This window comes from Grus americana, chromosome 2, assembly GCF_028858705.1.
Source record: "Grus americana isolate bGruAme1 chromosome 2, bGruAme1.mat, whole genome shotgun sequence".
Taxonomy (NCBI): domain Eukaryota; kingdom Metazoa; phylum Chordata; class Aves; order Gruiformes; family Gruidae; genus Grus; species Grus americana.
The window spans coordinates 124442622-124468081 of NC_072853.1; the positions used below are offsets into that span (position 1 = coordinate 124442622).

At 40.1% G+C, this 25460-nt stretch overlaps 1 protein-coding gene across 2 annotated transcripts in view; it reads left to right on the plus strand.

Moving 5' to 3' along the window:
* Positions 1 to 23236, plus strand: part of GADL1 (glutamate decarboxylase like 1) — a 132693-nt gene extending 109457 nt beyond the window's left edge. For both annotated transcript variants that reach the window (XM_054818276.1, XM_054818277.1), the window contains one exon: positions 20479 to 23236. In XM_054818276.1, the coding sequence (XP_054674251.1) occupies positions 20479 to 20652 (174 nt within the window). In that variant the 3' untranslated portion in view covers positions 20653 to 23236. The remainder of the gene's footprint in view (positions 1 to 20478) is intronic.
* The last annotated feature ends 2224 nt before the right edge of the window (positions 23237 to 25460 follow it).

Genomic DNA, 25460 nt, shown 5'->3' on the forward strand with positions numbered 1-25460 from the left:
CATGGAAGCCACCACTTCTTGGTTGGTGCCTTTTGAAGTGCAGCCTCTCCCTCTGCAAGGGTGTGGTAACAGGAGCTTCTCTGAATGCTTTAAATATCTTATAAAGGTACTTGAATATCAGAAATTGCAGGTGGACTACGTGACAACCTCATGAATAATGAGTGCTAGTGTGGTCTGTTGGTAGTGGCTATGTACACGAACCCTTTCTACACTATACAGTGAAGTTTCCTCCAGTTACAAATCTTACTGGTGGCATCGTGACCGTTCTGCCCCGCCAGCTGGTACCTGCTGTGGTTTCTAAATGAACCAAGTGTTTTCTAGCATTCTGCTGGTTTTGGCATGCTTAATAAATAACAGCAATGAATTGGCTGTAGTGTAGTAATAGTGATTACAAGATAAATAGCACAGTGATTTTTTTTTTGGCCATTTTATAGCAAATGGGACAGAAGGAAAATAAAATCTTTGAGTTTCACCCTTAATTAATGGACCCTACAGCATGAGTTACTATGTATTTGATGCAAAACCAAGATAAGATATCTTTCTGCCTTATCACCCAGAAAACAGAAGCTGCTTAACAGTATAAGCCTTTATTTTACCTCATAGGAAAGGTAAACTTCTGCTGGAGTCCAGAAATAGGGATGACAATTTCAACACTGGGTTAACCTATCTGGGGAGATATTTAATGATATTTGTTCTGTCAGGTATAAGTGGGGAACTTCCATGTTGAGTGGAGTTGCAAAGGATGCGGGCACTTGGGCACATGCAGCATTTCTAGAAAAGAATGACAAACATACCTGGGTTACAAATATTTGATCAAAGAATTGTTTAGTGGTTGTTATTAGGATACGAATGAAACCTTTATGGCTTTACACTTCTCCTTTTGTTGGACAGCTGATGTAGATTTTGTGGAAGAGTGGTAGTGCATGGAAGCGTCTTTACTTTGTTCCTAGCAATCCAAAAGATGCTTTTTTTTTTTTTTGGCACCAGAATAGGAGTGCAAGTACCACATAGGAAAGCATGCTCTGCTGCTCTGCTGCAGACAGGCAATGAAGCTGTTGTACTTTCCCTGCCCTTTCCTGCTGCAGCAGCTCTTTACCAGTACAATGTTTGCGCTCTCACCGTCTGAAGTGCACCGTGTGTGCTAGGACAGATGCATCTGGACAGGGAATGCAGTTCCTCTCCCCTTTCCCTCTTTGGAGCAGATCAGATGAACCAGCTGCAGTCAGTCCAGAGACCTGCGTGAAGGCATCAGCTGGTTCTACCTTTTTCCTTTAAAATTATGCTTAAACTGAATTATGCCTGCCAGACAGGAACGTATTAGCCATTTTTTAACAAGGTTCAGGGTGCTGCATGTGACTTATGAAAATAAATGAATAAATTAATTTACATGTTTGCAGCTGATTTGCATCTTGCCATAAAACTGAAGCCTATGATCAAAAAGAACTTAAGGGCAGAAGGAAATTACCTGGCCATCTCTGTATTTTGGGGACTTTTCTCTGGGTAGCCCAGTGACTTTTGTATAAGCATATCTTCTAGAAAGGCATATATTCTTGACTGGAAAATATCAAGGAATGGTAAAACTACCATTTTCCTTGGCACCTTCTTTCAATGGCTAATTAGCCTTCCTGTATGAAAGGAAATTGATTGAGAAGGGAGGAAGGAAGGTGAAAAAATACCTTTCCACACTAAAAAAGCCTTCTCTATTTTTCCCTTTCACTTGCTTATAAGCTATCATCAAACCACCTCTCATTCTTTTATTTATAAATTAAATAGATTCACAACTTTAAGTCTTCATTAGCCATTGAATCATTTCCGCAGCTGTCATCAGCATCCTTCCAGTTTTTCTTTATCATTTGGAAAAAAAAAAGTGGATGTCTGAACTATGTATTGTTTGCCAGCACCTGAGTTTCCACTACTGCATGTGGAGACAAAATTGCCTCCTTAATGCTTGTGCACTTGTTTGTAAAATTGTGGATCATATTAACTTTTTTCTTCTATTGTATTTCTTTGGGAGCTCAAGCTGATGAGGCTTTGTAAAATATATATATTGCAATGATGAATGCTGAAATGAAAACTTTTCTTGTGTGTATAAATGACTATTTCACGAACAAAATAAATTGTCAAGACATCTTGGTTTGTTTTTCTTTTTTTTCCAATTGGGCCACGGAAAACAGACTGACATTCCAGATTAACCAGTGGTCCTAGGATCTGGGGATCTGTGTTTAAGAGCAGCCCTGACTGTTTTAAAGCATCCACATAAATGACCTAATGTAAAAACTTTGGAGTCTGTCTCTTGACAGAACTTTTTAAAGCTGATTTTGGCTTTGATGTAGAGTAAAAACAATTGCAGGGAAGTCAGTTTCTTGCCAGGAAGGATTCTTGGTTTCTGATATGTGACCTGGAAGCTCGTATGATTTTTGTTTTATTGTTGACTCCTACAGTCTTTTCAGAGTCACTGTTTTTAGGATAGTCATCCATTCTGAGCTGTCTGGGTTTTTTTCCCTACATGCACAACTTACCTTTTGGCTGTATTGACAAGCCGGTGCTAGAGTGGGTTTGAGCAGATCTGTGTGATGGCTTGTCTTCCTCAGTTCTTTTCCCTTTGTGAGTCTCTCACTTACAAATGATATCAGCTGTCATTTATTGACTTCCAGGAAACCAACAATGAGGATTAGCATCAAGGCTAATCCTGATCTCCATGGAGCCTCACTAGCAGCACCATTTGATTGATGCCCTATTTACTACATGTGGAGATATGCTAGTTATTCAAATCTTGCTTATTTTTACTGTACTGCTGTTGTGTGGTCCTAATTTTTTTGTGCTGCTGCTGTGTGAATTGTTCCTGCTATTTTTCATCTAAATGCCTTGTGTAAGGCTTTCTTATTAATGCTCTAAGTGCAAGTAAATCATCAAGAAAACTTGTATTATCAGCAAAATAATGAAGGCAGGCTGACCCAAAAAAATGGTGTTTGGCAAAGATATAAATGTAACTGAACACAAAAGACTAAATTTTAAATCTGTTTCTATCAGTTTTAAAATGACTATATATTCTTACCCTTTAATTCATTATAAATTAAATCCAGTGCAAGTGTTTCTAGTGGGTTTTTTTTTTTAAACTTTCTGTTCATATTAGCTTAAGAATCCTTATTTCACTAGGTCTGTCTCCTTACCACTTCTAATACTGGTGCTTGTTTTCTGAAATTTCCATGGTATCCCCAAAATTATGCAAAGATTCAGTGAGCCTTTTTTAATCTCGGTACAAGTCATCCAGGCCTGTAGGTCTAAGTAATTGCCCTCAGTAGGTCTTTAACATCCCGATAGCTGCTGATGGCTTGGAAAGTTTATCATATTTGTGGTAGGAATTTCTCCCTGCAGAAATTGAAAGCTTATTGAACACTTCTGCCTTGCCTGCATTTTTAATGATTAAGCATAGGTAGGGCTTCACTCATCTCTAATGTACATACTAAAGTGTTTCTTTTTTCCTTAGTCCCGTCAATCAAGGATTTCTTTTCCTTCTGATAAATTTTCTCCATGTCACATTTGTATTGATTGCTATCTGATCCACTTCCCCCTTTCAACGTGTTAAATATTGCTTTGCTATCTTCACTTTGCCAATAAACCAAGATGGGCTTTTAGATAAAGCTGTCTTCTTTCTTGATTGAAGGATTGCAGCTTTTGGCCATCTAATCTCTTCTTACAGAGCTTTAAGATTTCATCTATCTTTCCCACCTGAAGTTTTTTGGAAATTAAGTCTTTTGAAACACCCTTTGTGATTGGGACCATCCTTTTCCTTTGGTTGCAGTGAGTATAGTCAGGTTGTGATCGGTTCACAGAGGGAAGTGCTGATTTATAGACCAATGATTAATTTCTCTGTGCCACGATACGGTTGGAAATGAAGATGTATCATACGGGGTCTGCGCCACCCCTGCTGGTGAGCGGGACGAGATGGGTTGCTGTGCAAAACTGACTGTCGTATGAGATGGGGACTGTCTGGACATGCTCGGTCAGTGTGTGTGATAATGGGATGCGGCAGATGGGGAAGGGAGGGAAGGCACAGCCAGTGCTGGGTATCCGTGTGGCTTAGCTGCTTGAATGATGCCTCAGTTTGATTAGTATAATGCAGTTTTCTACAGAGATCCTGGATGTAACATCTGTGCTTGTGAATCAGGTTAATTTTCGCAATCAACAGTAACTATGAAGTAGTTGGTTGACCCAGAAGTCTCACTGCTCCAGCTGCCAACGTGCTCTGCTGGAAGTGGTTAGGCATGGTGGTTAGTACCTGGCCGTAGGACCTGCCCTGCATGCCCAACTCTGGGTACCACCTATGGGAAATCTGCAGTGCTGGTACCTGTGTCAGGGCTCGGAGCTCAGGTCCAGCCGGATGGAGACCTGCACGTACATTTGGGGATTACATCTGGATTGTAGCTTTTCCGAGAATGGTTTTTGAGCCGTAGCTAGTAGTAAAGCCAGGTGACCATTGGGGGGCACCAGAACAACAGTAATATGTTGGAACTGCTAATTAGTGCACACGCTGTTAATGTCTATTTGGTGCAGTCAGGGAAAAAAACCCCTGTGTTTGAGGAGGGGAGGAAATTTCTTCCAGTTCTTAAATCAACATAATTTCCTCAGTAATACTTCCAGCTCTGTTTTGAAAGCATGAGCTGTTAAAGAATAAACTATAGCAAGCATGAGTTATCTCCTACTTTCCAGGCAGCACTAGCTTTGTCTTTCTTTTCTTTTCTTGTCTTTTTTTTTTTAAAAAAATCCTTTGTTTAAAATTATGTATTACTTACAAGGTTTAGACTAGAAAGTTATTTTGCATAAGATATTTTGAATAATTGTCACCGAGAGGTCAGTGTCTAATAAAATATGAAGCTGCTTGTAAAGATTTTACAGTTCTCTCCTTCCTAGGTATTTGAGTGTCCTATATGGGGTCTGAATCCAATAATGTTTGAGGAGTTAGTATACAGTTTTAACAGCAGTTGAGTGTTTTGGTTTTTTTCCTGAGTGACAATTCAGCTGATGGTCTGAATTTCAGATGTGAAGGGATACCTAAAGATATCTCTCCTGACTAGTTGCTCTGTGTGGATTTTAACATGGGTAGATATTGTGTAACAGTGACTATAGGCTACTGGTGTCAAAGTATCTTTGCCTGCTCCTTGACCTGGCCTCACAAGAAAATGGGTGGGAAGTAGTATTTTTCCTTTTAAAAAGAAGGCTCTTCTGTTATCTACCGGCAAAGGCTTCTTCCAACTGTCTATTGAAATTCCTCCTGCTCATCTTTGGTGAAAATGTACGGTATTATTATTTAATATTGAAGGTATGACCCTGTTTCAGTAAAGATTTGTTTTCTGTTTTGTTTTAGTTTAAGTTCCTCGGTGTGAAGATAGTGAGTTTCTGCCTTTTGAGTCACAACATGCTTTCTGAAAGGCAAAGCTACCAGCTGAGGTCTGGCCTGGCTTGGCCAGTGCTGTTGGAAAGCATTTTCCAAGTTATCCTGAGTCATCTGCAATGATCAAAACCTAAAGCTGCCAGGGACTTTCATCCCCAATGGTACTGGTGGTCTTCCTTTGACCAGTTGTCTTACTATTTACCAGCCTTGAAGTCCCCATTGCATGGATGAATGTTGAAGTGCAATTCGTGGGTTTTAGTTTATAACAACACACTCAATTCATTTTGTAAGTGAAAAATGTTGCAAATAGTATTTCTGACAATCTTAACAAAATATCAGACAGCAATGAAATGAGTGTAGCATCTAGACACCTAGAAAAGACACGGAGACTTGAAGAAAGGACTCCTTGCCTGAAACCATGTTGCTTTTTCTCACTAAATAATTGGCCTGAAAAAGATACTACTTCACTATGCAGGTCTTGCTTTCTTTATATCCCTAGACCATCGTAGTCACAGAAAACAGTGTCATCATGAAACATCTGGCTTTTATCAGGCAGCTAGGGGCATCTGGAAATTCCTGCTTTTTCAAGTTCGTTAAGCCTATCTGAGGTATTCTAAAAATGATGAAAAGAACTGTTAATCCTACTGTTGCTAACTTTAAATTGGGAAGTCACTCCTTAAATGTGTGCAGTTCCTTAATTCATGCACTAGATGGTGATCAAAAGCAGTCCAAGTTGTGTGCTCTCTTCTGCTTCCCAAAGTCACAGCTGACAATGGAAAATGAAAGCACATGAGACTGACCACTTTTCCTGCCAAGCTTTTAAACTTTTTTTCCTCTGTCCATGAATGATTAATCTATTTAGCAGAATCTTCTTAAAGATTCAGGTAGAAATGAAAGTGCTTGGTGGTGCTGCTAAATTCATATATCCTGTTGGAACTGTGATTTTTAAATCAGTTGTTTGATAAACTCATTGGAAGTACTTCTGTCTGTGTGATCATGAAATATTCATAAAATGTCCCATAATTTCAAGCTGGGGTTAGTGTTGTTTCCACAATACAGGAATTCAAATGTACCAGTTCTTAAAATAGTTGCTACGGACTGAAACTTGGTCTCTGAATGTACAAATCGATTACCAGAGGATAATAAAAGATAGTAATGGAAAAGGGGGAGCACTACTCTGAAAACATGATTACAGATTTTTATAAGACTGAAAACAAACCGAACAGAAACTGTTTCCGTACTGCCCACCCTGAAATTACAAAAGCTACTCTAATCCTGTAACTTGGGAATACTACTGGCTTCAAAGGGAAAGATTTCAAGATGTATTTTGCATTCTGTAACTGGAAAAATGCATTCCACTGAAGAGAATCAGTCAAAAATATTCCTTTTACTAAAAAATCAAAGTACAGTTTTCAGGAATGGAGACTGATAGATGGATTTAGACAGATTAGGGACATGGGGAAAGCTAGTACAATACTGTGTAGAGTGATGGTAGGTAGAGAATATCGGTGCAGTTTTTAGGTAGTAGAAGGGGAAAGTACTACACATGGGACTGTAAGATGCCATTGTACAACACACCGGACTGTACTATAGCCATTATAGGACAACAGAGTAGTTCAAATGAACAGTTGAAAGGAGGAGGGTGCCACATAAATAGTGAGTCTTAATAGCTGGGAGCTTTTTTTTTTTTTTTTTGTCCTCTGTGTATGTCTGTAAGTAAGGCAGCAGAAGCCTATCTCAGGACTAGTGCTCAGAGCCACTCTCGTGCATACATCCTTCCTCTGGCAGGGTTAAAAGCTAATAGAAACAACCCTCCTGGTCCTCCAGCACAGGAGGATGGCTGTGGCAAAAGATATGGTGCTGTGGAGCCACCTTCATGTGTGGAAAGACTGAGGAGATGTAATGTTGTGTGGAGCAAAGGCATGGCTTAAATTGAGAGCCATCTTTTTTTCCTTCCTGAACAGAACACGCTCATTGCTGAGGCCTTATCCTAGAAGCTGGATAAAGAGATCCCCCTCGGGCAATAACCTCAAGCTAAATATTTGTAACTCTCTGCGACTTCTGCGAGGCAGGCAGTGAAGGCACAGATCATCGGTGGTTAGGAAGCTGGAGGAACAGTAAATAAGTATCTGCTTACAGGCAACTGTAGGGTTAAAAAGAGCAAAAGGAAATTTGATGCAGCTACAACATGTTTTACACTGCTGATCTGTGTAGCAATGAGGAAATGCACGGAAAAGCAAGATTCCAGACAACTGAGTTGATGATATGATTCATACACTGACTTTTTAACTCAGCACTCAGCCCGGTTATAATGAGAATCATCTGAGGGGAAGTAAAATAACAACAGTTTGAAGCTTGTAGGAGGGCAGTAGCCTGTAGCCATGCTAGATGTGGAGAGTCAATTGCTCTGTAGCACGTTGGAGAGATGGAGGTTGTGTCACGTACTAGATGGAGTTTTTTCCTTGGCGTGGTTTTTGTGTTTGTGTTTTTTGGAGTCCACTGCAAGTCTGACTTTTGTTCTAAATTGGTCCTACACAGCTGCATGTATACACTTGCATGCATATAATATACGCATGCAAATAATCTGTGTATGCGTGAAAAATGGATCTTTGCATGTACACATAGCCAGCTTGGCAACAGTGCACCAAAGGGATTTGTGTGCACTAAATTTATAAAAACTGGCTCTGAATGTAGAAGGGAAATAGCGTCAAGAGAGCTGAGGCACGCCCTTAGTATGGTGTTAGCACGTATTCTCACAACTGTTCTTGATTAAAGATGGTTCTTTCTCAAACAGAATCAGAAATGCAAACTTCACATTGTCTCATTCTGTGCATTTGCAGTTTTTGATCCTAAAGAACTTAACATATGATAGGATAACGAGGTAAAAGCATACATGGATTTAATCCTAGTCTGAAGTCCCATTTTAAGTTCATGTCAGATGAACCTCCACCCCGAAGACAGAGCTTTCTAATGATCAGTATGCATGTATGGGACCAGTGGGATGCTCCCGAGATCAAATGCAAATGAGTTCTTATATATAGAAAATGATTCAAAGCACATCCTCACCATTTCAGTGAAAATTGTCGACTGTCAATTGTCAACCACAGAAAAGACTTCAGAGCAGTGGCAATTAAGTACAGTGTCAGAAGGTGGCTAAATCCAGGTGCCCTTGGGACCCAGGAGCATTTCTCCTTTTCCAGCCCAACATGTATGAGGCCACTGTGGTTCCCTGTCCACAGGTCCAGCTAGTACACATATTGCAATAGGCGCACATGTGTGTGCATGCACATACACACAAAAAATACATGATGTATATGTTTTCTACGGTCCCAGAATTTCCATCCCTCTGCATCCCATAGTAAGTATTGCACCCCTTGCCTGACATTCCTTTGAGAGTTTTTCATTTATTTCTCTTTGTGGGTTCCATACGAGGGGCAAGCGTCCTCTGATAGTCAGAGGAGTAGTCAATACGATGTGCTCCATTTTCACTGACCAGGTTACTAGAGTTCCTCTGCTTGTTGTTTCTCTGATCCTTGCTGGATCTTTGTGTTTTCTGTGGTTAGTCTTTAATCACATCACCTAATGCACATTCACCATGTTAGTCACCGGAGGACCATTGGTTCCCCTTGATTCTGCTTGTACTCTGGATATCCTCTCTCTATGCTGTGACCAGTGCAGCTCTCGGGCCTATCCAGCAGTTCCATAGCCTAGAAACAGTAGAGGAATGTGGATTTTAGATATCTTTGATTTAAGAGAAAATGTCTGCATAGACTTCATCTTACCTTGCTTTAGCCATCTAAAACTTAGGTAGAGGTCTTCTACTGAAGCCCATGGAGGAGGAGAGAAGCTTTTCTAAATTGAGCCCATCTATTAGATGCCTACTCAAAGATGAGATGAATCACTCTCTAGAGGTGCCTCTTTTTCTCCGTTAATTAAGGACAAAGCCTAGATAACTAGCTTAGGCTAGATGTCTAACTTTTAGACTGCCAAAATGCTGGGGGTTGAGTCCTGCTTTCCATGTTTTACCTTCAGTGCTAGAAGCCATGTCTCTGGGTAACACGTGATGTACAGTTCAATGCACCTAACGCTTCCTCTCAAGCTATTATTGCCCTTATGTGTGAGACACAGAAATAAACATCTACCTTCTGTAAACAATGTAGGTCCTGATGGAAAAATACTTCCAAGGATCAATATAAGTCAATATATGGAGCTGAAATTTGGGAACTGTGGTCTGTTTTACTGATGTATGTGGCATAAAGAAGATGGAGTGACCAGGATTTGATTGCAGGGCACTCTGCATTGCACCCTGATGCCCGAATTCAGCTGTGATTCCTTCAGGAAGGAAAACACTTTGACCCAAATGGCAGCAAGTTTGTGTATGTTCTGCAAGAGTATTTGCAAGACATATTTGCACTAAAAATACCCTGTCCTGCTCACTAACTCATTAATGGACCTGAGTGCTTAAGATCTTGGTCGTTACTTCCTTTCTGTGTGCCTCAGTTCCTTCCAGAGATTAAGATGAAAATGATAGTATTTCCTCTTATGAAGTACATTGAAATGTGGGGATGGAAAGCACTGTAAAACTCCAAAACAGAAGGAATTTTTCACTTATACTTAGGAGTATGACTCCTTTTCTTTTCCCTTTCTCGTTTCCCCCCGACAGCAGCTACTTACTAATTTGTCCCCCTGCTCCTTACCTGCCTAGTGCATGAATAGTAGATTGATGTGGCTTTAGGAGTATCAGGTTTTTAAGACAAATGAGGAAGTTTAAAAAATGGTGTAGTTCAAACAGAGCTTTTGATTCCTTAGCTGTGCTGATCCTGGCAGAAGAAGGGAAGGAAGGTCTAGAGCAGCATGAAGGAAGAACCCAATGAAATGTACAGTTATAGTCATGGTAGAGAAAAATAAGTATTTCTATCCCCAGATATTTAATTTTATTGGAAATTATATGATTTAATTATCAAAGCACAGTAATTATGACCCTTGCAATACTAACAACTATTGGCAACAAGGCTCACGAGGACACACAATCTAATTAGTTTTAATGGGATGGATTTAATAATACATTGGATTAACATCTGTTAGAACCAAGTATCAAGATTTATTGTTCTCTGAATAAATATTGACCTCTTGCTCTCAGGTCAATAAATCTTATGCTTGCCTCCACTTAAATGAGTATCTACTTATTACATTAGTGCTCTTCTGTTTCCTATCACCAACTTAAGTTGGAGAGGGGAGCTGCACTTCCCTCCTGCTGCATCAAATGCTTCTTTAAGAAATGGCAAGAAAACATTGAATTTGCAAATAGAGGAAAAAAGGGTTGGGCTCTGAACTCTTTGTCCTTTCTTCATGTAAAACTGCCCTTCCTTACTGTTGCTTGCTAAGAAATTTAAGAGAAGTTCAGAAAAAAAATCAATTACTAATAATGCCACAGAAAAAGTGTGTAGCTTGCATCATCTGCTCAATTAAGCAGTCTTCGTATTTTGTGTAATGTTGTGAGTGGTGTCAAAAATATTTGTGGGGGTGAATGGGGGAGGAAATTCTACTCCTTCATGTCTGCTGATCTACAAAGTTTTTTCTAGAACTTCAGATTTCATTTTGTGTTTCAGATATTTAAGCACAGATTCCTTGTTAACTGTAGGCGTCTCGAGAGGATTGAGATGGAATACGTTTCTTTATCATGCCTACAAGGGAGGAATTTCTTGTTACTCTCCAAAGGTGTCAGTATGGTCAGAAATATCTACAAGTCTTATAAAATTTCTTATAACTGAGGAGAGTTCCTCTAAAAGCAGTAGAAAATATTTGAGATAGATTGATATCCATTCAGCAGCTATTTAGACCTTCCTTTCAAATTTGATAGAGTTATAAGGAAACATATGTTAGTCTAACTCTACTGCAGGTGAATTCAGCTATAAAACTCCCCGCGACTTCAATGGCAGACTTCTGTCGGTGAATGTTGATTAACGTAGAGAGTCTTTTCTGGAGCCACTGATCAATTGGAGACTTTATAAATTTTGTAGGAAGGTTATTTGTATTTATTGAATTCTGCAGAACCTTTTCAATAAAGGAAGTGAAATCTAGCAGACTTTAATGGATGAGTTTTATATAGTAGATCGTAACTGCTTTCAAAAATCAAAAGATTGTCCTCGCTCGCTCTCTCTTGTCAAAATATGTGTGCTGGTGTGGAAGCCTGACAAAAACGTGCAAGATTTTCACCATTTTTCACCCTGCTATTTTCCTTCTAATTGTACCATTTTTACCTTTTTGGTGTGATTTATAGGTAGCTGTGGCACTAAGGCAATTACGACATTTGCAATGGTCCAGAGTGAATACCTGGTCAGACTGGTGAAAGAATAAGGTTCTCAAAGCAATTTGGTGTACAGGATTAGAGGATTTAATCTGTGCCTCTGAATGCTGAGCCATATCTATACGGTGTAGGGTAGGCCCGAGGTTAGCAAATTTTTTATTCCATGTATTCCTTTTGAGGTAAGTATATTGTTACAAATCTCTGCAAAACAGATGCTAAATTTTGAGCCCAGTGTGCCTTTCCCCCTCCAGCTGCCCTTAAATTATCTAGGGTTTGACTGCAGTCTAGTTCTATTTAGCTAAGACTTTTAAGAATCATAATTACCTATATTTTGGTTCTTTGGTTTGCAAATACTTGTGGGTGCAAATCATTATTTTCCCTTCACTTTCCACCCTTTCAGACCACAAGAAAATTTGTGAATTTTGATACCCTAGGGATCCTGCTTTGTTCTTTCAGTTTCCTGAAAGTGCATTTAAGCACAGAGGTTTGTAGCATATGTTGCATTTAAGTTGTGGATTAAAAAAAAAGGAAAACATGCTTACTGGGGATGAGGAGAGGAGGAAGGCTGAGCTGGAATGACCACTCTCCTGGGACAAGTTGTACACGGAAAAAGTGTTCTTGACTTTGATAGGGCTCCACGTGGAAGGGTTTGGTGGCCTTTATTTCATGGTCAGATCAGGCTTTAAATAAATGAATCTCAGGTAAGAAAAACAATTCTAATAACTGTCAGTTATGAGTCCTATATTTCACTGGGTGGAGGGGGAAAGGGGATAATTTTCTTTGTTAAATTCGGTGATCAGATCAGACTGCAGCCTTGGTTTTGTGGTAGCAGTCTGGGTCATGGTAGACACCATCCCCTCATCCCTCCCAATAGATTGTAAGCACACTCTGAGGAGGTCATTATGATGTTTTTAAGGACAAAAAAAAAAAAAACAAACCACAAAAGATATCTAGTTTTGTTGAAATGTTCATTTTTCTTTAGATCTGGTTAAAGAATATGAGCAAAGACATGTTACTGTTCTTTAATCCTTACTGTAATGCAAATACAGAAGGTGCTGCTACCTTATGTCAGAAGCTGACTGGTGCAAGTAGTAAATAAGATCTTAACAGTTGGGAATCATTTCAAGCTTCTGAAGCAACATTGCTTTTTCTACACCTGAAGTGTGTCAAGTTTGGGAACTTGTGTCACCATATAATGTAATCTTCCTTGTGTAAAGTGCTCCTCCCAGCCCCAGGCGTTCACGTCGCACTGTGATTTCTTTTTTCCCCCAATGGAGTAGAACAGAAGCTCATCCCTATGCATATAAACTAAAAAGGTTGGGTTTTTTTTTTTATTAGTTACTCTTGCTTTCAAGATAACAAGCTACCCTTTCATCCTGGATGGAGAAAAGGAGCTTGTCTTTGGCAGGGTTGAAAGACTGGAAAACCTAGACACTAAAATGGAGAATAACAAAATGTTGCGTGGAAGAACCTCGTGTACACTCTGAAAGCTTTTAAAACAAGTATTTTTATAAAACCAGTAGCGCTCAACTCTCTTGCTACTGTTTAAACAGATCAGAGCAGTGGATCCATAACGTTGTGTGCTAGTCTTTGGAGTTTTCTTAATGCCTACGCTTTCCATATGGCTTGTTAATAAGACCTCGGTAAAGCACCACAGAAATGACAGAAAAATAATAGGAAATGCACGTGAATTGTCTTGAAAAGCCACATGTGCTCAGACAGCATGGGACATGGGACTGTGCACCTGGAAAGCCATGTTGCTCACCAATGTACCTTCTAGCTGTAAGTAAAACCATACACAAACATCTTTAAGTGCTGATTCTGTTCTGGGTGCTGTCTGTTCAGCCGCCTCTTTCTCAGAGATACACACCATTAATGTAGAAGCCTTTATCTGAAGGCTATTTTTTTTGTGTGTGTGTAAAAGACCAATTAAATAAGTCATTTAAGGCAATCAAAATCCAAAGCCAACCCACCATCTCCTATTAGATCATTTTGAGTGATTTGTGGGGTTCATGAATGTGTCTTCTGGCAAAAAGCCACGGGTGAGAAGATGACGTGCAAAATGTGATAGCGTAGGCGTACAGCACAGCCCTGAGTCGAAGGTACATGGAGAACGTCGGTATCAGGACAAAAATACAGCAGCATCTGTTCTCCTTTGATATGTTAGTTGCTCCGAAGTATGTGGAAGCAGTTACTGCTGTTTTGACAAATGCGCTTATTTCTCCTTTTGTTGCCTGGTGTGGCACAAGGGGAACACTGGCGCAATAGTGTACCGCAATAATTTATTAGTGGTTTAGGGATGTGGGCCCAGAACAAATTCTAGACAAAAGAAAAACATGTTTGGGTTTTACAGAGTGCCTTGGCTACAGGAACAAAGCTGTGTTTGGGTGTGCAAATATTTGGTATTTCGATTGTCCCGGTTGGGATGACAGCTGACAAATGGTCTGAGTTTGTTTTTAATTATCACCAAAAGGGAAAAAGCCTGTTGTTTTAAAGCCAGCAACCGATGCTGCAGCACAAGGCAAGAAAAGATATTTAACAGTGGAGGGTATACTTTCTCAGTGTTAGAATATGTTGAAAGCACTATTACTTCCAAATGTTTATAGTGTTTAGCCTAGATTTGTGATTACAGCCAACCAAGAAAAGTGTTTTGTTCATTTGTATTGCATCCAATGATCGATACTAAAATGCCAGCTACTGTTCTTACTTAATACTGACTGGTATCATTGATATCAAAGTTACCTTCTGCAGTCACACTGGGAAATGCAGCAGATGATACGCTGTGACAGATGTTTGTGAGACCTATTTGGCACAGCAATTATTTAATATATATCACAGCAGCCTACAGAGCACCCACCAGGTATCAGGGCCGATTACAATTACATGTATGAACACCTAGAGACTTCATTGCCCTGAAGGGTTACATGCCTCCTGTGAAGGGAAAGAGAAACCTGTTACCCACAGGAGATGATTTGTCCAAACAGCTCTGGCAGGGTTAGGGACCAGTCCTCTTTGTTGAGTCTGTATCCAGTACAACCACTGTGCTGTCATTTGGGCAAGATAAGACACAATATTGTGAAGACCCACTGAACTCAATAGCCCATATGTAAAAGTTTAAAATTGTGTCCAAATACTTCACTGAATTGGGGTTTTGTTTACTTTTTTGCATGGCAATTGCTGTACAATAGTTGTTTTCTTATGAACATACATGAATCCAAACTGGTCATTTCTTGCAGGAAGCATAACTTGTCAGACTTTGAATAGGCAATAAGTTGCCTTTTAAGTAACAATCATGAACTTCCAAATGAAAATTTGCCCCTTCCGGGGCAGCCAGAATAGATTTTTGTGGTTAGATGAGAGAGACTGTTCTTTATAAACTTGTCTTCCATTGCAAGGAATAATTGAGGTAAGAACACAAAATGTGTTTTCCATTTTTGTGAAATCATGAGAATGTGATGTTTCCATTTTGTCAAAAGGGCAACTTTTTTCTTTTTTCTTCTAGCTACAAATCTTCAGCCAATTTCTAGTGCAGTATTCGGTACTTCAGAAAGTTTCATCAAGGCTGTATTTGAGGAAGAGAAATAGTTTGAGCTGCTAATATGCTCCTGTCCTTCCAACACTGTCTAGCCTGCTTTTGTGGATCCCTGGAAAGGTTATTGATTTACTGCAAGTGTGGCTTTCTCTAGTTAAAGCTGAAGGCTGTTTGCAAACTGCCACCTGAAGCAGACACATAAGGAGGAAATTTAGATAATTGCATTCTGCTTCCATTGAAGACTTTGGCAGTTTTGAAATTAATTTCAGGAGGAGCAGGATGGGGTTCTGGTGACTAGGAGTCGCTTCTGCCAGCAGCTGGAAAACACCTCTTCAGCTTTATGTTGCATAGATGCTCAATGACCTGGGGACTGTCCAAAAGATTTGGAAAAAAAATGTTTCTGATAGTAGTTGCCAGTATTAACACCAGTTTTTATAGGTATTCTGACTTTGTAGCACTTGCTGGGCTAGCACGTTTAGTCATCCACGCTACTCGAAGCTGTTCACATGAGATTCCCAGCCAAATTTTTGCCGACGGAACAGGCAGTCCTGCGAATTTTCCCATACTTTCTGTTTTTTCTGGGAGCCAAAAATTCTACAGATGTTTCAGTTAAGCAGTGTCAGCACTTTTGATCCTACATATTTCTGGTTGTACAAATAATGGATTTTTTGCTTTGGCCATTGAATTAAGAAACTGGAAGCAATTCTTGGTTTTAGTTGACCAGAAAGAATTTTAGTTTTCAGACAAGCTAAAATGAAACAATTTGCTTAGTTTCTGTTTCCCCAGTCCTTTCCTACTTACTGCAATAAAAATGGGTCAATTTCCAATTGAATTTAAGATTTAATTGAAAACAGTGTTTTGAAACAAATATTCAAAATACTTTTACTTTAAAAATTTAGAGAACCATTAGGCTCTTCTAGTTTCTGTATTTTTGTGGCTAATGCTATCTTTTCACTTGGGCTATTTGTCAAATTCACAATTTCTTTTTTTTTTTTCCCCTGAAGCAAAATACTTTTGTAAATTCATTGCTTAGCAGAATATTTTTACCCAGCACTGTTATCAATTTACAACTCATTCCTGTTGCCTTAGTGTTTAAATACAAAATTTACAAAATGTTGCTTTTAAAGAGTATAGCCTCTAGCCTACAGTTTGGAAAAGCTGTTGCGATATGTCAACATCTGGTATGACTAGAGTAATACAACTAGAGCCTGTGAGAATGACAGCAGTACAAGTAGCATTTAGGTAACAGAGGTACAGTCTTAGAGGCATAGAAAATCATTTGTGATGGGACAGTTTGAAATGACTGGATTAGGTCTAAAATGAGATCCCTTAAAGATTAAGGGAGGGCATGGAGAAAGAAATTCATAACCAAGGTTGGACGTAGTCTTCCACTATCAGCAAGCTATTCTGCAGTTGTTCAACCTGAGCTTTCTTGCACTTTCAGCATATCTGTTAATTGCAATTGTCAGAGACAACATTAGAGCAGAAAAATAAGAGGCTAATTAAACCCAGTAGGTGCTGATTCCTCTATTGAAGCAAGTAGAACAAGGAAGCAGATCCCTGGGCCTCTGGTTGCACAGTGCAATGTGCGCAGCTCTGCTGCAGGATGGCCTTCCATGCGCTGCACCTCCTCCCCACCTTCCTAGGTGGAAGAAGGGCATGTCTGATAGCTAATACGCTGCTGAAATGAGCGTTTGGAATAATCTCCAGGGCGGATTGGCAGGGGAGGCCAGCGGCGGGAAGGAAGAGGTGAAGAGAGCAAAGGAGAGAAGATTACTTCAGTTTTAGGATACATTACACTTAAAATTCTGAGACTGTTCCACTGACGGGCCACATAAAGAATTAGATTTACAATTTGAAGTAAGTTCCGTAGTAAAATAATTGGACTGGTGAAGCAATCTCACTCTCACAAAATTGCTTTCCGCGGAGCCTATCCTGAATGGGGCTGTTCCGCTTTTTCTGATATTTGAGCATTCTCAGGTCTCATTGACTTCAGTGGGAATTAAACTCATTGAACTCCTCACTAGGCAATTAGTTTCTCATAGGTCTAATTTTTCTGCTGCAAAGTAGTAGCTGCCTTTACTTTCAGTTAGCAGTCATTCCCTGTGCTCCTCAAGTCCAAGCCTTAGCGTGCATGTATCATTCGATGATCCTTTTGTAAGACATGTACTTAAGCGTTTGTGCATACATTCTGTTCCTTACTGCTTTCTGTGGATAGGATCCCTGATGGTTTTGTTACACCGACTGCATCACGTTGGCAAATAGGACATGCAAAATACTTGATGGAAAATCTTCCGAAAAAGAATCCAGTCAAAAGCCCATAAGATAGTTTTATGTTTTGTTTTGTTTTGTTTCTTTCAAGTAGGAAGTGTTTGCTTTGCCTTCAAAAAGGGATGGATGCACTTCAAATTAAGAGGACAACTTCATTAGCATGGAGGATGAATGAGATAATGAAAGTGAGATTTTTCTACCTTTCCTTTCCATGAGAGAAGACCTACTGAAATGCAGTGTATTTACAGTCCTCAAATTACTGAAGCGCTAAATGTTTTTGCTTTCATGGTCTCCATTTGTGCTACTGCACATTTAGGGATGATGGATTGTGGAGCAGTGGGTGTTGAGATGAACAGAATCAATAGTGTGATACAAAAGATGAAATAACTCTGATGGAACATCAATAAAGGCTAAAAGTTGCCATAGGGATTTGAATCCTAAAGAAGAGCTTGAGAAAGTATATTAAGAAGAATTCACTTCTCCCCTCGCACTAGTGTCTTTATTCCATGAGCAGAAGTCGCTTGGGGGTTCTTGTCAAATACAGGGGTGGAGGAATTTTTTCTTTTCTCTACGTGTATGGTGCCTAGCACTATGCCTCCTGGGCACAAGGTCTTCCGAGCTTTGTCACAGTGTCATTGCTATCTCAGCCCATAGCTGGCATGAACAAAACCGGAAGAGTAGAGCTCTTAATAGCCTCATGTGCTGTTAAAGGGTTCAACACATGCAAACTTTAGAAGTAGGAGAATTTTATCATGCCGGAGTTATTCACTCTTGAAGGGACCGTGTGTTGCAGGTCCATTCACTAGTGCGCGTAACCAGGAGTGTTCCCAACCAAGAGTCTGTCCATTTGACTCCGCCACTGGCAAATTGCGCAAGAACGGTTATAAGGCCCAGATTTTGCCCTAGCGTTAGCACTGCACAGAACTGCCTTCAGCGGTTTGTTAGGATGCAGTTTGGAATATTTGATCTGAAGCAGAGAGAATTGTTTGCTGAGTAACATACTTCGCAGAATGAAGAAGGCTGTCTCATGCAAAATAGCTACCATCTCTATCCAAGCAAAACACCAGTGTTTGTTTATTTTTTTCTTGAGTATGGACTAAATGAGGTTAGTCTGAAGTAACTCTGAGCTATAAAACAAAATTGAACCATTTCCTAGGCAGATAGAAACCCAGGTGGGTGATGGTATAGGGATATGTTTGATGACTTCTATTTCTAAATGATGTACGCATTGCAGATACACGCAGCATTGTGATTTCATTGGTAGCTTCCATTAGGATCTTTATGCAGGAGGAACACCTGGAGCTCCACATTAGATTTTATGGATTTTACGGAAAAAGGTGCTATTGAATGTGACTGAAGGTATCGCAGTATGCCTCTTAACATTTCTGCTGTAATTCTGAGTGTTCCTGTCCTTGTTGTTATCATCTTGTTTCCCAAATGTTTATCAGAGCTACTTTCACACCTTACTTCTAATATTTTGCTTGCAGCAATATGAAAATAATAAAAAAAAATTCTGATTGCACATTGCATTCTGGAAGGATATTAATTGCTTTCACATGCATAATTCATACTGATGTCACACTCTGGACTTCAATTAGAATTCTGACTCCGTCACTCTCACAGCTTAAAAAAACAAACACTAGATAAAACACGTAGCTTTGTCACAAAGATAAACCAAAATCAGAGAGGAAAATTAAGTTAGAACCATAAACACTCCTCTGAATTCAATCTACATTCTGAAACAATGGTAATTTAGACATGTACCACTAAACCAGTATGGGAAAGCTAGGCCGTTTGTGTTGAAAAGCTTAGCTGTTTCTATCTAAGCAAACTGTATGGAACTTGCCTACTAAAACGTGCCATGTAAAAATAAAGCTGTTAAGGCAAGGTTGGTGGCATCATTTTTCTTTTTTGCAGATCAGGTGGTAGTTTCTGGCACTAACTTTTAGAGCTGAAATAAATTAATGCAGAAACCAAGGTTAGGTCGTACACCTATTTGCTTAGTTCAAAGTCAAACCGTCACAAAAGGTAAAAAAGGAACGCGCTGTTCTGAAATACATTAGTGTTATTAGTAATATGTTAAAATGCAACACATTTTAAAAAATACTACTTCTGTCAAAATACTTATTTATTCTTCCAAGGAACAGACTATTTAATCCAGCAATGCATTTAAGCTTATGACCGATTTCAAGCATGAGAACACAAAACTACTCACATGCTTAAAGTTAAGCACGAGATTAATTGGACAAGGTTAATAGCCCTGCTGGGCTGAGATCAACTGTTCAGCTATAATGACCTGACTCTGCCAATCTTACTCATGGTTTTTTTCTGCAGTGAGACACCTATGAGATTTCATCTCATTTGACGCAAGAGTGGTGTAGCCAAATGCTACTTAAACCTTAAGTCTAAGAAATGAAATCTTACGCTCCAGGATCAGGCCTTCTCCCTTAATATTGTATCACACCGACTTCTTTGGCAGCTTGAGCTTCACAGGGGTTCAATGGAGAGTGTCCTCTAGGGAGAGTGGCTTTGCAGATGTGGTGGGAGAAGGGCCATCAAGGGCGTGTAGTCAGGCTTAGCCTAGTTAGCGCAAGGAGAGAAACCCTGCCTTTCACCAGCTGCAGTTAATGTTCTTCCTGAGTTCAAACCTTTGATGTAAATCAGGAAGACTAGGAACCTTAACGCAAGCTTTCCCGTGTCACTGATGAATGGCCCAAGCAGCAGGCTTCTGAGGGTTTTAGATCTTGGTCTGATTCTTCCAGGAGTCCCAGTACCTGAGGGTCTCAATGCACAGTCTGCCTCTAAACCTGCAGTTCTGAGCTTTAGTGTTTCTTGGGGCAGGCAGTGGGAAGGCAGGCAAGGGGTGCAAAACTCAGACACTTCAAAAAAACTTTGTTAAGTCACAAAATACAGTTCCTGCTCAAATCTGATTTATTTCTGAGTGTGACATCAACTCTCTTTTATCTCTACTTTCAGATTGCTCCTATAATTAAAGAAAGGATGATGAAGAAGGGCAGCATGATGCTTGGGTACCAACCTCACCAAGGCAAAGTCAACTTCTTCCGCCAGGTGGTGATCAGCCCGCAAGTTAGTCGAGAGGACATGGACTTCTTGCTGGATGAAATTGAACTGCTTGCTAAGGACTTGTAGCTGTAGCTCCACAGCACCAGGCGCTGCTCACGTGTGATATTTATGGAGAGAGAATGGCGGCAGCGTTTTGGTGCTATTTTGTGAAAAGTAGTAAAAAGCTTGACACGTAGTTTGGAAACTGTCATTTTACAGAGTGATGTTGAGAGCTTTGCGGGTAGAACACCCCTTTGCAGGAAAGTATTTGCTGATGGGGGCTGAGAGTGGCCAGGGGCAGGCCGGTGCTTGCAGCACCGCTGCCGTTCTGGGAAGTGTTTCCTTGAGAAGGGAGCACTTCTGAAAATGGTGTCTGTGTCCCAGGGAGGGCAGCTATTTATGGGATGCCTGTGCACAGTGTAGCTCAAACTGGTCACTTACACATGCAGGCAATACTCCTCTGAAGTTACTGTTACGAGTGCATTTAGCTCAGTGAGCTTTAAAGTGCTAGTTAGTACTCTGTCAATATTTTAGTTTGGTATGTGATTAAGGGTAGAGGCCTGGTTGGTAATTACATTGATAAGACTGGAAATCATGGACTTATATGAAGAGTTCCTCAAGGTCCCTAACTACGTGGATTGTCCAGGTTTTCCGCCGTGAGCTCAGGCAGACAGCAGGACAGGTGCTTAGTGGGGTTGTGCAGTTCCCATCCTGGGAGGTTTGCACGTCCCACCTACACAAAGCCCTGAGCAACCAATATTGACCCTGCTTTGAGCAGGTGGAACTAGATGACCTCTTAAGGTCCCTTCCAACCTACAGGATTTTGTGATTCTATGAAGTACAGTCATTGGGCCCAGTCAGCATTTGCCAATGTTGCCCGCCCAAAATATCACCACCACTTTAGAAGAGCTGAGACTATTGGAATAGCACTTAGAACTTCTTACCTCTTTGGTAACAGGAGTTCCCTATCATTTCTGAACTGCTGTTCACCTTCCTCTATTTTTAAAGTGCAAAGATATGTTTAGCAGCTTTTAGATGCACTTTAAAATTATAACAGAGAAAAAAAAATACCTGAAAGATATGTATTTTTTATGCATGGTGACTATATATTAAGAATGTAGTGAAATGACTTATTTGTCATTGTCTGTTTGTATTTTCCTACAGATTTGAGATGACTCTATCTTATGTTATCAGTGTATAATTTATATTTTCAAACTGCAGTTAATGTGGTCATGATCAGAGAAGACCTGCCTGTAATTTTAGGGTATAAACAGCTTAAATGTTTTTGGTCAATCTTAAGTTGCAAAATTAAGTTCTAAACTTTGTCTTTGTGTTAAGACTTACAGTATGCTTTTGATCTGTTTTTATTCTCTAAGATGATCTGTTTTATAATGATAGAAATATATTTCATGGGGTGAAGTACTTGCAGCAAAATAATGGAAATAACCGTGTCTTTCACCTTACAGTCAACACCTGCTTTACTTTCCTGTTTTGATGTTTGTTCCTTATTCTGTATTTGAGGTAGCACTGACCAATATGAACCTTTCTGCTATGATGTTTTCTGTCCTGCTGAAAGCTGTCTTTAAACACAACGCTTTCTTGGTTTCATTTCCTACACTGTACTAGAATCCAACATCGCGTGACATTCCTACTTCCAATCTCCAAGATGACGGTGTGGAAGGTTTAACAAGGTCATGATAACCAAGGAGGTCACACTAGCAGAGCGGTAGATAAGAGCAAGAGTCATCCTACAGCACTTGACAGATGCCTTTAACAGTGTCCTGAAAGTGAATATTCTTGCGCTATTGTAGTGATCCACTGGACTTTAAGCCAAACCCTACGTTGATATTAATATAAAAATGAATATCACAATGTGCCCCCTGGATTCTGCCCTGCAATACCCACAGATCGCTTTATCATTCATTGCCTTGTGCTTCTGGCTATACCAGCCATCGTGATCTTGGAAAGCCCATAACTAAATTCAGCTTATTCAGCCTCCCAGCCACTCCGAGTGGAGTGCAGAGTACCCGAGGGGTGCTGGGTGGATGGGGTGACTTTGCTGTTCCTTCTTGAGTTAGACTGTTATCCCTTCTCCTTCTCTTTTTTTGACCTTGAAGGGAAAGACAGAATACAGTGTCAGGATGTTTTGATTATGGTCCAGATTCTTGGTGAGTACTTGATTTTTTCATTCAGGGGGAGCTATGTCACCTTCTGTCAGCTAAGAATTTGGTCCGTGGTGTTTCGTGACACCGCTGCTATCGAAAAAGTGTTACTGTCTTGTTTTTCGTTGTGGTGTTAGTGCATTTCTGTTTCCAGATACTGTGACTCTTATGGCACATGTCAGACTGAAGTAACACAGTTCCTTTCTGTAGCGGCAGTGGCTATAGTATTTTTAAATGAGAGCAAATGGAACTTTTTTAACGTCTGCAGAAAATAGGTCTCCAATCAACACAAGCACTGATTTCTTCAAAGGTATAGGTTAATCTTCCAGTGTGATGTACCTTATCTAATCTCCATATATTTTCTATTATTTCTGACCCCTTATCACCTCCCAGGTGCACGATATGATGGTCTCATTTCAGGACTAATGTCATTTTCTCCTAGCTGCCTATTTAGGACTAGTATGTACAAACTGTCTGTTTTGTAGCTGGTGATTTTAATAAAAAGTGAAGTAAATGACACCCTTATAAATACAGGCTGTGTTTGTCATTTGTCAATCAAAACCTGCAGTGATATATATAAAGAAGGTACCCATGAGCTCGCCAGATGGAGAAACAGCAAACTGCCAGCACAGCTTTAAAATGTGAAACCTGGTTTAACCCTGCTTCAGGACATGGTTTACCTGTGTGCTGTGCCCATCTAATCTTTAATAAACATCTTGGATGAAAATGTGTCACAATTTTTCTTACCCTTGCTCTCAAATGCAGAAGTTAAATTGTTTTTGGTTTTTTTGGTTTGGGTTTTTTTTTCAGAATTGGCAATTTTATTTATTTTTTTACTGTTCTACTAGATGGGATTGGCCCATGAGCTCCCTCTCCTAGTTACTGAGAAGCGCCATCTCTCAGGATGCTAAGCCAAGTTCTAGAAGTAATGAGGTACAGGTATAAATCATTGCAGAAGTTGGTCCATTGGCTCTTTCAGTCTTTGTGATTTCTTGTGTCTACTTCTAATAATCTTTTTTCAATAGAAAAGGAATTGAGACGGGATGCTGAGACAGTTTTTGCTCTTAGTTGTGTGGATGTATCTTGTGAGAAATTTGGGCATTTTGTGCTGGGTCCATGTGCAAAATCACTCACACAAATCATTGTGCCTGGAACAAGGAGTCCTGGTCTCAGGACTTCAAATGCAATTTTCTGTCATAGATTAATACAAATCAATAGAGTCTGGTTATGTATGATTTTAGTGCTTCTAACTCCCACTGAGTTAACTGGAAACCCTTGCTGGATTGGGCCCTGAGTTTTATCGCTGGGATCTTTCATTTCAACACCAGCAGTTTGGCACTCAGAACATCTCAGTTATCTATTCAAGGTTCGTGCCTAGAGATTCAGATTTATCTTTATTTCTGTGAGACTGAATTGAAATGTATTTTCATTTGTATCGCTCAATGATGCATTAAGATGCTTTTCAAATATCCTTTGACCCTTAAAGGACAAGTAATGTCCTTTAAGAGAAGCCCGGTAGAGCTGGCAGAGTTGCATTCCCAGAATGCCAAGGTAAGAGCTGTGTAAAAACCTGTTACGTGCCCGAGGCTTCGTCATACACACAGATCACAGCATTAGTTCATGCTCAAATAATTTTTATTTTTAAATGCTTGGGTAGCCTGATTTGGCTTACAAAACCGATACGAAATGTTGAAGGCAGAGGAGAATAATAATTCAGAAATACTAAATGCGAAGCCTGCTTTCTCCTATTATGTCACACGTGACAAGCCAAGGGTAAGCTGAAAGTGTCATTTGAGTCCCTCATTTTCAACAGCGCCAAATCTGCCCAGCCTCTCATCCCTGCCGGCTAGTTCCATGGGCTTTCAACGGGAGAGCGAAGGGTGTTCAACCTGGAAATCACTTCCAGGTAAGGCCCACTCGCACGCCGGCCCTCCTTCCTGTGGCGTAATTGGTAAATGCTGATGAATCATTTGAGCTTATAAGCGCAGTATCTAGTACAGTAACTGCTAAATATTGCTACTGTTACATCCCGAAATAATGCAATTGCACACATTCATTATGTCTTAATTGCACATGCTAATTGCGGGTTAGATGCAATCAAAGCAGCACTGCCTGGCAAATGCACTGTGCAAACCACGCAAAACCCTGGTGGAGGGGTTTTCTTTCTTTAAATTGAATCTACTCTCCCACAATTACATGTTTTTGCTTGAGATGTACAATTAGATGTTATTACTCTAATTCTGTAACTACACAACAATCAACCAAACATTACTTTGAGAAGCAAAACAAAACGAGGAAATTTGCACAGCAAGAAGTACAATAAAGAGAACGTCAAAGGTTTCGAGGCAAACCCACAGAAGGAAACAATGGTCACGCAAACGATTAACCTCTGAATGCGCCGCATGGCTGCGCTGCAGGAGTGGAGCAGTGAAGTAGTGCCCACCACGGAGTCATCAAAGAACTTGCGTATACCCTGACGCTCCAGCAATCTGCCCCAATGGAGCACGGTCCATCCGTTGATCCTAGAGAAGCCCTTTCAGGGGGCAAGACGCTTTGTAGTATGGTAATGACTTTTGTATACATCAGGGTACAGTGTGTTTTAAAGCAGTCTCAGTAGTAAAAGTGATACTGAAAGGGTGATCTTGAAAAAGTCCAACAGAGATGACCACTTTAAGCCTTAGTAGCTCATGTACAATTGAAGTACAATTGATCGCATTTTTAAAATTCATTAGA